Raw genomic sequence first — 13832 nt, 5'->3', positions numbered from 1 at the left:
TTGGACTTGAGTTTCCGATGTAGAGAGAGGGAGAGAGATAAACTGGCTTGTAAGGTTAGAACTCTAACACTCAAGTCAGTATGCGAGTAATAAGAGTGAATAGAGATTGAATTTGAATTGTGTACCTAGAGAAGGATGTACTTTCCATTTATATAGTGGGACGATTGTAATAACCTGTAATTCTTCAAATGTATGATGCATAAAGTCGTTGGATATATCTTGTACCTAGATCTTCTTAGCTCTTCCTCATGATAACACTCATATCCTACGAATAAACTGACAAATTATTGCCTTCTATGTAATGCAATTGTTGTTTCTTCTGGTCGACCCAGAACACCATTATTAAAACATCAAATAAAGTACCAAAAAACACTTGAATGAGATGATAAGAGTCTCTTTCCTCTTATCTAGAGGTCATGAGTTCAACCATAGTCTTGAATTTGAAACAATGTTAAATTTCTTAAAGGAGAGTTTTGCTGCCTATTGTGGATTCACCGACTCAATAATTAATGTTTTATCTAAAAAAAAATACTAATATAATCACTACTTTAAGAAATAATCTTCTATTTTCATTTCTATAAATTTGTGTTAATATTATTGTTTAAGAATAAGATAATATACATTTTTAAAGAAAATAATTTTCTTATAATCAATAAAACATCCAAATTATTTATTATTTTTAAAAATGTGTCATCTTTAACAAGATTTTTATTATCTTTTCATAATAATTTTTTATTTTAAAGTCTCACATTTCATATTCAAAAAATCTTAGATTTAACTTCGGTCATTAATGTGAGATTTTCTATATGGATAATCTATAATTATTTTTAAAAATACTACTATATAATCGGTTTGGAGATATGTTTTAATCCTATTTTAATAAAAAAGTAAAAACAAAAAATAAAAAATATATAAAGTAAAAAAATCTATACATTGAATTATTTTTATCTTATGAATTTTTAATATGGTAAGACACTAACCATATTAATATCACCTAACTCTTTCCATCATCAATTCACACTCAATTTTTCCACATAATATAAAATGTATCATTTAGGTTGAAAATGAAATCACTCCCAAAAAACTATACACTATAATACTTTAACTGGAATTCATCATCTTCATTTTTTTTCCAGCAATGTACAAAACCAAGCTTCAAGAATTGTGTCAGAAGAAATCATGGAGTTTACCATCATACGAAACCACAAGAGACGGACCACCACACAATCCTCTTTTCTTAACTACCGTTACCGTCAATTCCATCCCCTTTACTTCATCAACACCATTGCGAACCGTAAAGTTATCCCAAAACGACGCTGCTTTGCTTGCGTTTAATCATTTCTCTGAACAAAACGATATTTCTTCACCCTTTCTTCCCAATGTCTCTACTTTTCCTCAGCCTAGCCTCACCCCTTCTTTTAATGCAACAATTTCTCAAGGTACTTTTTTAATTTTTGTTATTGGTAGATATTTGTTGAGATATTTTAAGAACCCTAAAATCTAAAATAGATAACACTTCATTAATCTTGAACACCATTTAACATTTGAAAATAATAAAACCCTAAAATTTAAAACACATAACAGTTGCAAACCTTAAACCTAAAACTAATTACTAGTTGTTGTTAACAGTGACGCCTTCACTCTCGTCTTTGCAAACCATAAACCTAAAAGTAATAGTTATTCGCCTTCGATTTTGCCTTCACTCTTTCTCTTCTTTGATTTGTAATCGCCATCTTTTGCCATGGTTTCGCTTTCAACCGTTCTTCTTCTAATTTTCCCTTAAAATTTTTGTTGTTTAAATTTGTAAACTACATTAGCGCCAAATATATGTCACATGGCTAGTTATTTGATTTTGATTAATAAAGCTAACAAAAAAAGACTAGTGTGACGCTGTTTGAAGACACAAGGTATCAAATTAGTCTTTTAAAAAGTTAATGGACCATAATGAACCTTGAAAAAAGGGCGTCATATCTAGAAGAAGAACGCTCAACCAACAAATGGGCGATCTAGAAAGAATGATAAATGAAACATATCAGATGATCACTTCCAATTACACCACTACAAAGAAAAATAAGTCTTTTTAAAGTTGACAATATTTTAGGCGACATCTTCGATATTAACTCGCCCAAAAGGGAGTTGACCAATATTAAAAGACCAATTTATTTTAAAGGAGCCAAATTATCTTTAATATCGGTTACAACACGTAACCACCATATTTTCAAGGCCATCGAATCGCGGTCAATATTAACCATACTCATTTTCTATTTTTGTTTTCTAAATTTTGCGGTACTTTTATTGTTTAACAATAAGATATTAAATCAAAGAAAATAATTATATTCATTTTCCAAAATCAATAAAACATCCAAAATCATTTATGATTACAAAAACACACCTTCTTTAACCATATTTTCCCCATCTTTTCATAATAATTTTACTTCAAAATCTCAAATCTCATACTCAATTTGAAGATATGTCATAATCCTATTTTAATATAAACAATAAAAACACACAAAAAAAATAAAATTTTTATAAAGTAAAAAAATCTATACATTAAATTATTTTTATCTTATGATTTCCTAATGAGGTATTAATAGTACCTCACTTTTTCCATCATGAAATCACACTCAATATTCCGACATAATAAAACGCATCATTTTGGTTCAAATTGATATCACTCTCAAAAAAAACCTACACACTATTCTTCATCTTCTTCTTCAGCAATGTACAAGAACAAGCTTCAAGAACTGTGCCAGAAGAAAGCATGGAGTTTACCATCATACGACACCACAAGAGACGGACCACCGCACAATCCAGTTTTCACCACTAAGGTTACCGTCAATTCCATCCCGTTCACTTCATCGACGCCGTTGCGAACCCTCAAGTTGTCGCAAAACGACGCTGCAATGATCGCGTTTAATCATTTCTCGGAACAAAACCCTATCGCTTCGCCGTTTCTTCCTAATCTCGCTTCTTTTCCTCAACCTAGCTTCCCCGCTCCTCTCAATGCAGCTGTTTCGCAAGGTACGTTTTCGATTTCGTTGCTGTTTTAGGGATTTAGCTTTTTTTCGCACATGCATTACGTTGTGATGAGGTTTTATCGTTGTATTAGGGATTTGATTTGTATGCACTGATTTTTGTTATTCTAGATTTTAATCTTTACAAAAGCTTCATGTTTATTTTCAGTTGGACATGCAGGTTCAGGTTCACCGGTTCGCAGTCCTGGTGTTGGTGATATACTTCCGACTAACAGAGTGTTGCAACCGAGTTCTGAACTACCAGCATGCCAAACTGCTCAGATCAATAGCACTGTTGCAACTGTTGCAGATGTTCCGGACGAACAAGACCTGAAATGTAATTTGATTTCTGTCTTTTGTTTATTTGATTCATTTGACATTCAGTTGAGTGGTATGCAGAATTTGAGTTACTTTTAGCATGATTTATACCAAGGTTTTAAAAAACGGTAGGTTATCGCGATTTCGGTCGGTACAGGTGTATTACGGTCGTCGCAATGTGAATTAATGATAATTTGTTCTTTAATATAGAAAACGGTGATAACGGTATCGATATCGGCATTTGCCAAAACCGTTTTGTCGCGGCCGTATTCGCGGTCGTGGACCGTTTTTCAAAACCCTGAATTATACAAATCTAAAACCATAGGACATTTTTCATCTTCATGAGATAGTTTCCTTTATCCAATATGAGTTTTCATTTGAATGCTTGTGAAAATCTTTGTGTTTTTGGTGCAAGTGATATTTACCAACCTCAGTTTCCTGCTTTTTTTTTTCTTCTTTCAATTTTTATTATTTTTTACCATCGTGAATTGGCCATTGGAACTTTCTACTTTCAGCCCAGTGATTATTGGTATACCAACAGAGTACAGACACTATGCTGGGGATTTAGAAGTTTAAAGGCCCCCATTTTCATCTTTAAAATCAGAGTTATTAATCCCGGATAGCGGAGTGGAGTGGCCGACCCCAAAAATGGGATAGCGGATAGCGGGATAACCGCTATTTGACTATTTTTTAGACTAATTATATGAATAATATATTAAACATATATTTAATGTAAAACCAAACAAAGAAGAGGAATAGAGTTATTAAATGACTATTACTTAAAAAAACATAGGTAATGAAAAACATATATATAATCAAACCAGATTTATTTACTTTAAGGGTAAATTTGGGTTTTGGCGTTCAAAACAGCTCAAACCCGCTCGGGCTGGGAAGCGACTCGTTTCCGCTACCCGCTAAAAATCAAATAGCGGCCGCTAAACATCAAATAGCGGAGGGTCACTGCTCCGGGCCGATATCCCGGAATAGCGGCCGCTATCAATAACTATTTAAAATATCTAGTTACTTGATGCCTCTATTCACAACTCCGTAAATGTATTTTTCATTGTTTTTGTGCTCCATCTTGTATTTTATCATTATAATTATGATATTTGATTCTTCATTGAATATACTATGTATTTACTATAACTTCTGAAGCATTGACATTGAATTTGACAAGTGACAAAATAGGCATGGAGAAACATCAAAGTTCAAAAATTATAGTATTTTATCATTATAATTATAGTATTTGATTCTTCATTGAATATATATACTATATACATCAAATTTCAAAAATTGTATGACATGGTAGAGTGTACACACATAATTGAAAATTTTAGAGAAGGAATCATGATGCATATCTAGATACCTTTCTAACACACCTAGCTTCAAGATTTACAATATCATGACATGTGTTCCGTGTCAATAATACTTAGTATTTAGAAACCAGACCCTAATTAGCCATGTACGAGTTTAATCCTAATGTCGAGTTAAAAAATCAAATACATGATGAACATGTTTCCTCTGTGCATTGGAACAATTTTCATATCGGCATGTGCCCTTGCTCTAAAGAACATAACATGTGTTACAATCTCAATGGTTTGTTGAATGGCAATGTTGATATGTGAACTTTAGAAAACATTAAAAAGCAATGGTCCTTAATGCTTTAGGTAGGGTTGGATACTTGGATACATAGATCATCCAAGCGATAGTGAGAGAAACCGAGAAAGAGGAAGTTGACAATACCAACATAACATATTTGGTCTTTTTTGTTACTTATCCTTCCACTACAATGGGTTTATATTCTTTTGTTTATAGTTAATCATATTGATTATATTACTCATGGGTTTGACTTTTTGACGTTCAACTTTGTCGTAGTTATGGTTCATTTGTACAAGAATCAGCTCCACACTTATGCACAAAAGAGAGGCTTACGTCTTCCGGAGTATGCTCCTCAGTGGGAGGGTCCACCTCATGCCAAACGTTTCAGGTGCAAAGTTACAATTGATGGACAGACCTTCCAGAGTCCTAAGTTCTATCCTACAGTGAAGGAAGCTGAACACGCAGCAGCTGAAATTGCTTTTAAATCATTATCACCAAATGGAGTTCAAGAGGTTAGGCTTAATCATTTATGACCAGTTAGATAACTTTCTCACTCTATAACTTAAACTCTTTTGTTTAGATCTCTTTACATCCATGGTTGTCTGAATTTCAGGATGAACTTGTGGTATACAAGAATCTCTTGCAAGAGTTAGTTCAAAAGGAAGGATTTCGATTGCCTGTTTATAATACCAATAAATCTGGCGAGGCTCACAAGCCTACATTTATCTCGCAAGTGGAGGTAGAAGGGGCGGTATTTACAGGTCAGGAATCTAAATCCAAGAAGCAGGCAGAGATGGCTGCAGCCAAGGTTGCTTATACAACTTTGAAAAAACGTAAAGGTATTTTTATAATATTAGTGTCATAGTGTTCCATTCTGACATATGCCCATAAATATGGATAATAAAAAATCCGAGTCCCTGAGGCCTAGTTTCTTGAAAGTTGAATTTGACGTATAAGAGTATGGTTATGGGGGGTAAAGGATCTTATTTATATCCATCCCAACATGCATTTGATTGTTGATCTTACTCTTTACCAAAAAACAATGTAATAGGAAGTACGGGGTAGTGTAGTCTAGGGTATCTGTAGATTTTTATTTTTGTACTCGTATATTTGTTTACCTTGTTATTGAGTACTCATAAATCAGATCTTATTTGGCATGATATTTTTGTGTTAATGGTCTAGTAGTACAATGTTAACTGAAAATAACTAAACAAGATTGTGTAGTCTTTGGTGTTGACCAATTAGAACCGTGTATGATTGCTAAATATCCATAATTAGCCTACTTAATTATATGTACATGTTTCTTCTTTGCACTTTACCTTCTTTATCTTCTATTTACTTTGTGCCTTTCCAAGTGTCCTGTTGCCGGTGGCTCTGATTGTAGACTAGTGACAATTAATACCATCTTCAGTATTAAGAAATCACTGGATAACCTTTGAGCTATTCAAAAATAGATATTGCATCCTTTTTTAGGAAAAAAATGTACAAAAAGTACAACGTAGTAAAGTGAACATGGCAAAATATAGCCTGGTTGCAAACTTTTTGAACTTTTTTGTAGGATGAACACCAGGAATAAAACAGAGAGTTCGCCCTATCCCATCAATGCAATAAAGGCAGAAAATTATCCTCAAATGTTTTTGCATTACGCTCTAGCTAAATAATCAAAATAAACAAAAATATTAAAAAGATTTAAACTACTAAAGCATAATCTTGACTAGAACTCTTGAACTGTAGTTTTGTTTTGTTTATCTAGTTATTGGACTTTACTGTTTTCTTCCTCTGTAGAATCAAAATAATAAGAGTACACTTCTCAATTATAGTGACATCTACTGATCTACATCATTTTTTTGTTATCATCATTATCACCATCATCATCATCATATTAAGATAAAAGAGACTTTTTTTTTCTTTCTATCTAGTAGACATAATAATACTCACAGTACTTTTGTTTGTCAGCTCATGATGGACAAGCTCCCGAGTCTTTACCTAACTGCTCAAAGGAAAATGTCATAACTGGTTTGCAACACCATTCTAATGGAGAAACATCTGTAAGCCCTGGATTAGTCGTCCAGAGTCCACCTAACATAGATAATGGTGAGTCATCAAAGCCCTTGTCATTTCTACCGTGTGCTCACTTCTGCAACGAAATTGTCAATTATTTATCTTTTCTGGCAGCATTTTGTAGGCTGTCGTTTGTGTAAAGTCTATAATCTAGAGCACAAGTTGAAGAGAATTTTAAAAAAAGGAAAAGAAGTATCCTCACCCCTTGCACTGTGTTTTGAGGTTGAGAAGTAACAGTCACGAGACTTAAGAGAAGTATCCTCACCCTTTACACTAATCTCGTGATTGTTACTCCTCTTTCTTGTGTTGTCTTGTTTATTTGTGTAAGGGGTTAAACCAAGTCAAAAACAATTAACAACTTACATATTCATTGCTGACTTAATAAAGTCAGACAATGAAAGAGTACACAGTTTCTAAGATAGAGCAGTATGAGGATACGGTTCCACCAAGTAGTTCGATAGCCTTGGAACTCCCCTTTCCAAATTCCACTATGAATTTCTAAGATAAACTGCACCTGTTCAGTGTCTTTCCTTTCTATTGTTACACACCACCCAGAACTGAATAGACATAGATAATTACATAATTAATTACTGCTCACAGCAGTAATGCCCCATAACTAGCAGTCATTGTCCCATAAAGAAACTGCCCCATAACTAGCAGTAATTTTGTAATTTTCCCATAACTGACATAATCAATTTTGCCCTTTCCTCTTACACACATTTCGAATAAGAGGTCTAACAGACGCCTTCTGACTTTTGGGGGTTTCTTTCTCGCTTTCTGAGTGCTTTTCATGTTGTTCAAACCATTTTATTGTTTATATAGTTTAAGGTCGTTCATTGATACTTTCTCTTCCCATGTCACTCGCACACGCCCTTGTGCATTATATTTCTTGAATGATTAATGGAGTACAGATTAGTATTTATAGAATCAGTTAGAGAAACTAACTCTAACTGGCTAAAAGCATCTACAATGCTAGCTGTCAATAGATAGTTTGTTAAATTCACCACAGATGTAACATGTGAAAATTTATCTATTCATTCTTTAGAGTCACTATATATACACATTACAAGACTACCTCTTTACAATCTGTTACAAAATCTACTAATCTTCAGAATTCCAATCATAAGTGACTCCTAAATATAAGGCAACTGCAACAGCCAATAACAACACATAATTGTGCAATAATAACAATAACCTCCACCAGTGGAAGATAGAGCAAAATATGCCATAAACCTCAATAAATCTATAATTGTGCAATAATAACAATAACTTCCACCAGTGGAAGATAAAGCAAAATATGCCATAAACCTCAATAAATCTCAATACAGTTGCAACTATATCTAGAAAGAACGCCAGTTGAAACTAACTATATCCGATAGTGAACCATCTCTAACATTCCCCCTTACAAGTTGAGTCTGTCTTGATAAGGCTGAGTATGTCAAACACTTGAAGCTTGTCACGCAGCAGAGAGAATTTGCAGCAGAGAGAAGTTTTGTAAGGGCCTCAGCCCACTGATCTTGTGCTGGTACATGGGAACCTACCAAACTCTTGCTTAATACCTTTTCTCGGAGAAAAGATATCTAGCTCCATATTTTTAGTACGGTTGTGTAGTTCACTAGTGTCACTTTGTCCCCTATTCCTCATAATGTGAAAGTGACAGAAGTTGATACTACAGCTTCTCATAATGGGAACCTACCGAACTGCTGCAGAATTGTTGTTCTGTCAGAAACTTCAAGTTGTGATGGTCTTTTCGAATAATAAAATGTTCCCCTAACAAATAAGGTCTTCATTTCTTGACTGCCATGACAAATGCCTTCAGCTTTTCAATTACTGATTTCTCTTGCGCTCTATCTGATAGGGTGTAATCCAAAAAGCCAATATCTTGGGTGTTTATCAGGCTGAAACGAACATGGACCAGCCTCAAGATGAATTCTTGAGTACCTACTCTTTTTGGATGAGATGCCATGACCATTGCCTTCAGCTTTTCAAAGCCGGGTTTCTCTTACGCTTTTTTAGGATGTTAACTGTATCACTATAAGCTACACGAAGCTGTATTTCTGACCAAGTTTTTACACAGTTAGGTGGCAAACTTGGCAAGTACATCTCTAACAAGAGGATCTACATGACCCTGATCTATTATTTGTTTGTTTGCCTCAGGGAATGAAAAGAGCAAAAGTTTAATTAAGAAATCATATGCCAATATTTTACGTGCCTCATGCTTTCTATAAATATACTCTATTCTGCGCTTTGCCTTTATATTTGGAAATTATCTACTACTGTTAAACTGTCAACTTTGAATGGCATTAGTCTAAGGTGAGAATAAGGTGTAATTTCAATATTTAGTTTGCAATGTATTGATGATAATCATGTCTCTGCTAACATTATGCGTTTGAAGGAGATAAAGTTTGAACTTAAAACACATGATACTGCAATTCTATATTCTGATATTGTTTTTGTTACAGAGGAGAAAAAATCGCATTCAACTGGAAATATGAATGGCTTCTCAGTAGTTTCTTCCTCAACAGAATGCAAGCCTATTCCTTCATACTTTGACCGCGACAATGTTGATGTTGGGACTAGTAATATGGCAACTGCAGAAGACGACAGCCCCCCTTTGCGCCCAAAAAAGGTCATTGTTTATGCAAAAAAGACAAATGTTGATATTGAAAATGGTGGTGCTTTGATGCAGATCAGCGACGACAAGTGGGCTGCTTACTCCTATTCTCGTCAAGATGATTGAAAAGCTGCAAGCTTCTTGTCTGAATGGTATTTTATGGCAATTTGGGATTAATGCTTATAAGCACTCTGATAACTATATACATTACTTTTTGTACTTTTTATTTGCTTCAAGACTCTTTTGGTCATGAAGTCTAGAGTTTATAATTCACCTTTTTAAAGATGAACAATTGGAATGTCGCAGTTTTGAACCCGCGCCCCGGCATTTGTTTCAAGACTTGATAGCTAGCTAGCTAGCTCACCGGCTCACTCAGTTATATATTATATGTTTCCCTGCCCTCAAATAAGACACATTTTCTTAAGAGTTATTGATAAAGACACATTTTCTTAAGAATTATTGATAATTTTAATAAGACATTTATTGTGAGAAGAATTTAATTTTTTATTCTCTCTTTACCTTATCTTAAACGAAGGGGAAAATTAACTCTCAAATCTCAATCTTACTATTTGTAGTTGCTTTGTTTCAAATAGAGAATAAAGGGAATGCGATTTTCTCTAATAACTTATGATAGTTACAATTAGGGGAGGAAGACATTTTTTTTATCAAACAATGTTGGTTAGGATAATGATTTCCTACGACAAGCATTACGTTGTAATCAAAATCGGTTGTCGATTCTCAAATCAGTGATCAAAATTGTTTTTTTGCATCAAATATCTTTACAAATCTTTTTGTCTTTAAATGAGCGTCCTCAAATATCTTTACAAATCTTTTTGTCTTTAAATGAGCGTCCTCTATTGAAAATTGACAATATTCCATTATATTAATTAGTCTTAAAGTCGGATATCAAACTGACAATATTCCATTATATTAATTAGTCTTAAAGTCGGATATCAAATTTTCAGATAAAAAAACCTACTCCCTCCGTTTTTTATTATAAGTCGTTTTGAAAAAAAAATTTGTATTTAAATATAAGTCGTTTTACAATTTCAATGAATAATTAATGCTATTTTTCCTATTTTATCCTTAAATATTTATTATTCTCTCTTTTCAATTATATAAATTTATCTTCCACATGTCATTAATGAAAGATAATTTTGTAAAAACCTTCATAATTTCTCATTTTCATACAATAATTATTATTTTTCTTAATCTGTGTGAAAAGTCTAAAACAACATATAATAAAAAACGGAGGTAGTACATTCTAGTGTCCGGTTAAGGGAAATGATCCCGACCTAGAATCAAGAGAGTATCTTAAGAATAGTAATCTAAGCATATGAAAAGGGCAAAAGGCTATCAAGAGCCTATATATACGGGACAAGATAAGGAGCAAAGACCTAATCACATGAAGCCTACAGAAGAAGGAATTGTGGAGGTGAGACCAAGGAATAGGAACCTAAGCTCATGACAAAAATTACAATGTTAACAATTTAACATGTACAAACATACTAGAAATAAAAACTAGAATATATATATATATATATATATATATATATATATATATATATATATATATATATATATATATATATATATATATATATATATATATATATATATATATATATATATATATATATATATATAGAATAAGTAACACTACAGTTCAAGAGGTGACCAGCATGGCAATATCATAACAAGTGGAAAGAACTATGTTTGATGGAATATGTGATCCCGCTAACTTTTTAAATGAATAAGTTAAACTCAAAACAACATTTAATCCATTTATTATTCATCTTTTGTTAAGACATTGACAAGTAGACCCTAAATAACCAAACAAATCCTATGTTTCTGACTCAACCCTATGTATAATAGCTGCATAAAAAACTAAAAGAAATAGCCAAAAAGACATAACAACAAAAGTTACAATATGGTTTGCACATAAAGTACTTCAAAGATAGTAAATTTCACTTTACTTCTTAAAAAGAGACATAGTTTTTTAGTCAATTATACAATTATATGATACAATTAATTAAGTTAAACAAACTTTTCAACTCATACAATACAACTCAAAAGTCAAAAGTCCGCGTGACCTAATTCAACAGAAATACTGATATTCTGTCCTGAATTCGAATCCAGAACCTCACAGTTTTATGCGTAATAATTATGGCCGGCTTTGTCTAAATACTAAAAAGAAAACACATATGAATTACATTGTTCTTAACAAGTTTTGTTGCTAATTGGTAAAGATGTAAGAATTACATTGTTCTTAACAAGTTTTGTTGCTAATTGGTAAAGATGTAAGAAGGGGTAGAGGATTTTGTAGCCAATGCAACTAAAAAGTCTCTATAGTCTCCACATGGAATGCTTTCAAATATAACATCACCAAGTTCTTTCTCATACTTTTCCTTGAAAACACTTCTAATCTCATCCATGTCTATATCTGCCCTGCACACAAGTGTTCTTGCCAAAGTTCCAATGTCCCTTTTCCCCTTTTTGATGCTTGTACATAATCCCTGCCATTATTAACTCAAATTGTGAATTCATTTCTAATATTCAACTAGATTAAATATGTTTCTGATCTCATTAAAATTGATAAATTTTGATTTTTTTAGAAATTTCACGTGTGTTTTTAGTTGCTCGTCTGTATTTTTCGAAGGACTAAAAACGCACTATTCTTCTGTAGGATTAAACAAAGATAAAAAGGGTTACCTTTGCATAATAATGTGCTTGATTGCAAATACACTTCACAACCACCATTAGAGCTTTACCAAATTGTCCATAGTTTCCTCTCTTGATAGACTAAAACATAAAATGCATTGTAGATACATAAAACAATTTTTTTTCAAACAAATTAAAAAATATTGAATAACATAATATAACTATTTAGTACCTTTGTATAGTCATGTCCATAAATATGTTTATAACTCAAAAATGTTAACTTCAATTGTTGAATACTCCTCTTGCTTAAAATTTCTAGTACAACAGCTTCATCTATAGCTCCTAAGCTTCCCTCTCCAGTTTCATATAACCTCCTTGCATCACATTTTGATATATGATGGCTAACATCTACTTGGTGAGCTTTATGTGATGCTGACAATGCCATAAGAATCTACACATTCAAAATCAAATCTCATTTTCTTCGAAGATAGCGTTAAAGAATCGAGTTAAGAGTTAAAGAATCGAGCTAAAACCCTAGTAAAAGAAAAATATTAACATGAAAAACCTTACCTTTTGAAATGGATGTGGTGGGTCTAAGTTCATAATATCTTGATCCAATTGTCTTCTAAACATTTTATGATAAGCTTGTGTGATGAGACCAACATGACTTGATTTTCTACCTACAAAAATTTCCACAAGAGCTTTGAAATTGGTTTCATCTTGTTGGAGAGCTTCTCTAGCTATAAAAGCATCTCTATCATGTGGACAAAGCATCCATAGAGACAAAGTAGAGAATTTCATAGAAGAAAAGAAATCATCTTCATCATATTTTTGTAGTTGGTTTATCAAGTCTTCACCATACACTTCCTTATAAGTTTCTCTTAGTTGTTTTCTTTCAAGGATGGTTAAGGAAGCAAGTGATGGAATTAGTTGGGTTAAACCACTTAAAGAATCATGAATTTTCTTGCAATCAAGCTCAAAGTTATTGTTTGTCATCATGGTTAGAATGTTGGTACTAGGCATATGTATGTGGAAAAGAAAAGTATAGAATGGTTGGTTATTTATGTTTGATGAAAGTAGGTAGTTTAGTTGACAATTTGACTTGTATTTATGTATCTATTACTTGAAGGGCAAGGCAAGAATACTACTTTTTGGAAAGGTAATTGGTAAATAGTGGACTAAGTTTTTAAAAAAAGTCGGTTACGGCGAAAACGGCCATGACAAAACGATATTAAAAAAATATCGATACTGATATCATTATTCACTGTTTTTGTAATTAATTCACACTATAACATAACGATCACATTCAACATCACTATTTATGTACGGATTGAAATCGCTAAAGTCTTTACCCGTCATTTAAAATCTCGGGTGGACTCATCGGCCATTACAAAACAATTATAAGTTGATTTTAAGGGTTTAAAATAATTATGTTTCTCTTTGAATGGAATCTAAACTTAGTAAAGTGGTGATTCAAAAAGGTTAAAAAAGATGAGTGGTAAGTGAAGTTTCTTTGTATTGAGTTGAGAGGGTAAGTGAAGTTTCTGTGCAATGAGTTGATGGTG

General features: G+C 32.8%; 2 protein-coding genes across 4 annotated transcripts; one reads left to right on the top strand and one right to left on the bottom strand.

The window, feature by feature from the left end:
- Positions 1–2612: 2612 nt before the first annotated feature.
- On the top strand, positions 2613–10083 carry LOC131594514 (double-stranded RNA-binding protein 4-like). Of its 3 annotated transcripts, none has more exons than XM_058866667.1 (6): positions 2615–3021; positions 3196–3351; positions 5208–5443; positions 5545–5770; positions 6888–7025; positions 9455–10083. In XM_058866667.1, exons 1-6 carry the CDS (start codon positions 2721–2723, stop codon positions 9730–9732), a joined length of 1335 nt encoding a protein of 444 aa, XP_058722650.1. In that variant the 5' UTR covers positions 2615–2720; the 3' UTR covers positions 9733–10083. The 3 variants fall into 3 exon arrangements, with proteins under 3 accessions (XP_058722651.1, XP_058722650.1, XP_058722649.1); XM_058866666.1 differs by having other exon boundaries at positions 2616–3021; positions 3184–3351; XM_058866668.1 differs by lacking the exon at positions 6888–7025 and having other exon boundaries at positions 2613–3021; positions 3184–3351.
- Positions 10084–11607: 1524 nt separating this feature from the next.
- On the bottom strand, positions 11608–13325 carry LOC131598831 (uncharacterized). The gene is made up of 4 exons (XM_058871395.1): positions 12838–13325; positions 12500–12718; positions 12319–12408; positions 11608–12122 (listed from the first exon to the last, which is right to left on the bottom strand). The coding sequence occupies exons 1-4, from the start codon at positions 13288–13290 to the stop codon at positions 11892–11894; spliced, it is 993 nt and encodes a 330-aa protein (XP_058727378.1). The 5' UTR covers positions 13291–13325; the 3' UTR covers positions 11608–11891.
- Between the last annotated feature and the right edge of the window lie 507 nt (positions 13326–13832).

This window comes from Vicia villosa, linkage group LG4, assembly GCF_029867415.1.
Source record: "Vicia villosa cultivar HV-30 ecotype Madison, WI linkage group LG4, Vvil1.0, whole genome shotgun sequence".
In the NCBI taxonomy this organism is placed as follows: domain Eukaryota; kingdom Viridiplantae; phylum Streptophyta; class Magnoliopsida; order Fabales; family Fabaceae; genus Vicia; species Vicia villosa.
Note: the sequence above shows the minus strand (reverse complement) of the source record. Positions and strands in the feature narration are given on the sequence as shown.

Coding starts and splice junctions, on each gene's coding strand:
- LOC131598831 (XM_058871395.1), bottom strand. CDS start 13,290: ATGCCTAGTACCAACATTCTAACCATGATGACAAACAATAACTTTGAG. Junction 12,409..12,499: donor ATGGACATGACTATACAAAG/GTACTAAATAGT, acceptor TTTATGTTTTAG/TCTATCAAGAGAGGAAACTA. Junction 12,123..12,318: donor AAGCACATTATTATGCAAAG/GTAACCCTTTTT, acceptor TAATAATGGCAG/GGATTATGTACAAGCATCAA.
- LOC131594514 (XM_058866666.1), top strand. CDS start 2,721: ATGTACAAGAACAAGCTTCAAGAACTGTGCCAGAAGAAAGCATGGAGT. Junction 3,022..3,183: donor CAATGCAGCTGTTTCGCAAG/GTACGTTTTCGA, acceptor GTTTATTTTCAG/TTGGACATGCAGGTTCAGGT. Junction 5,771..6,887: donor AACTTTGAAAAAACGTAAAG/GTATTTTTATAA, acceptor TTTGTTTGTCAG/CTCATGATGGACAAGCTCCC.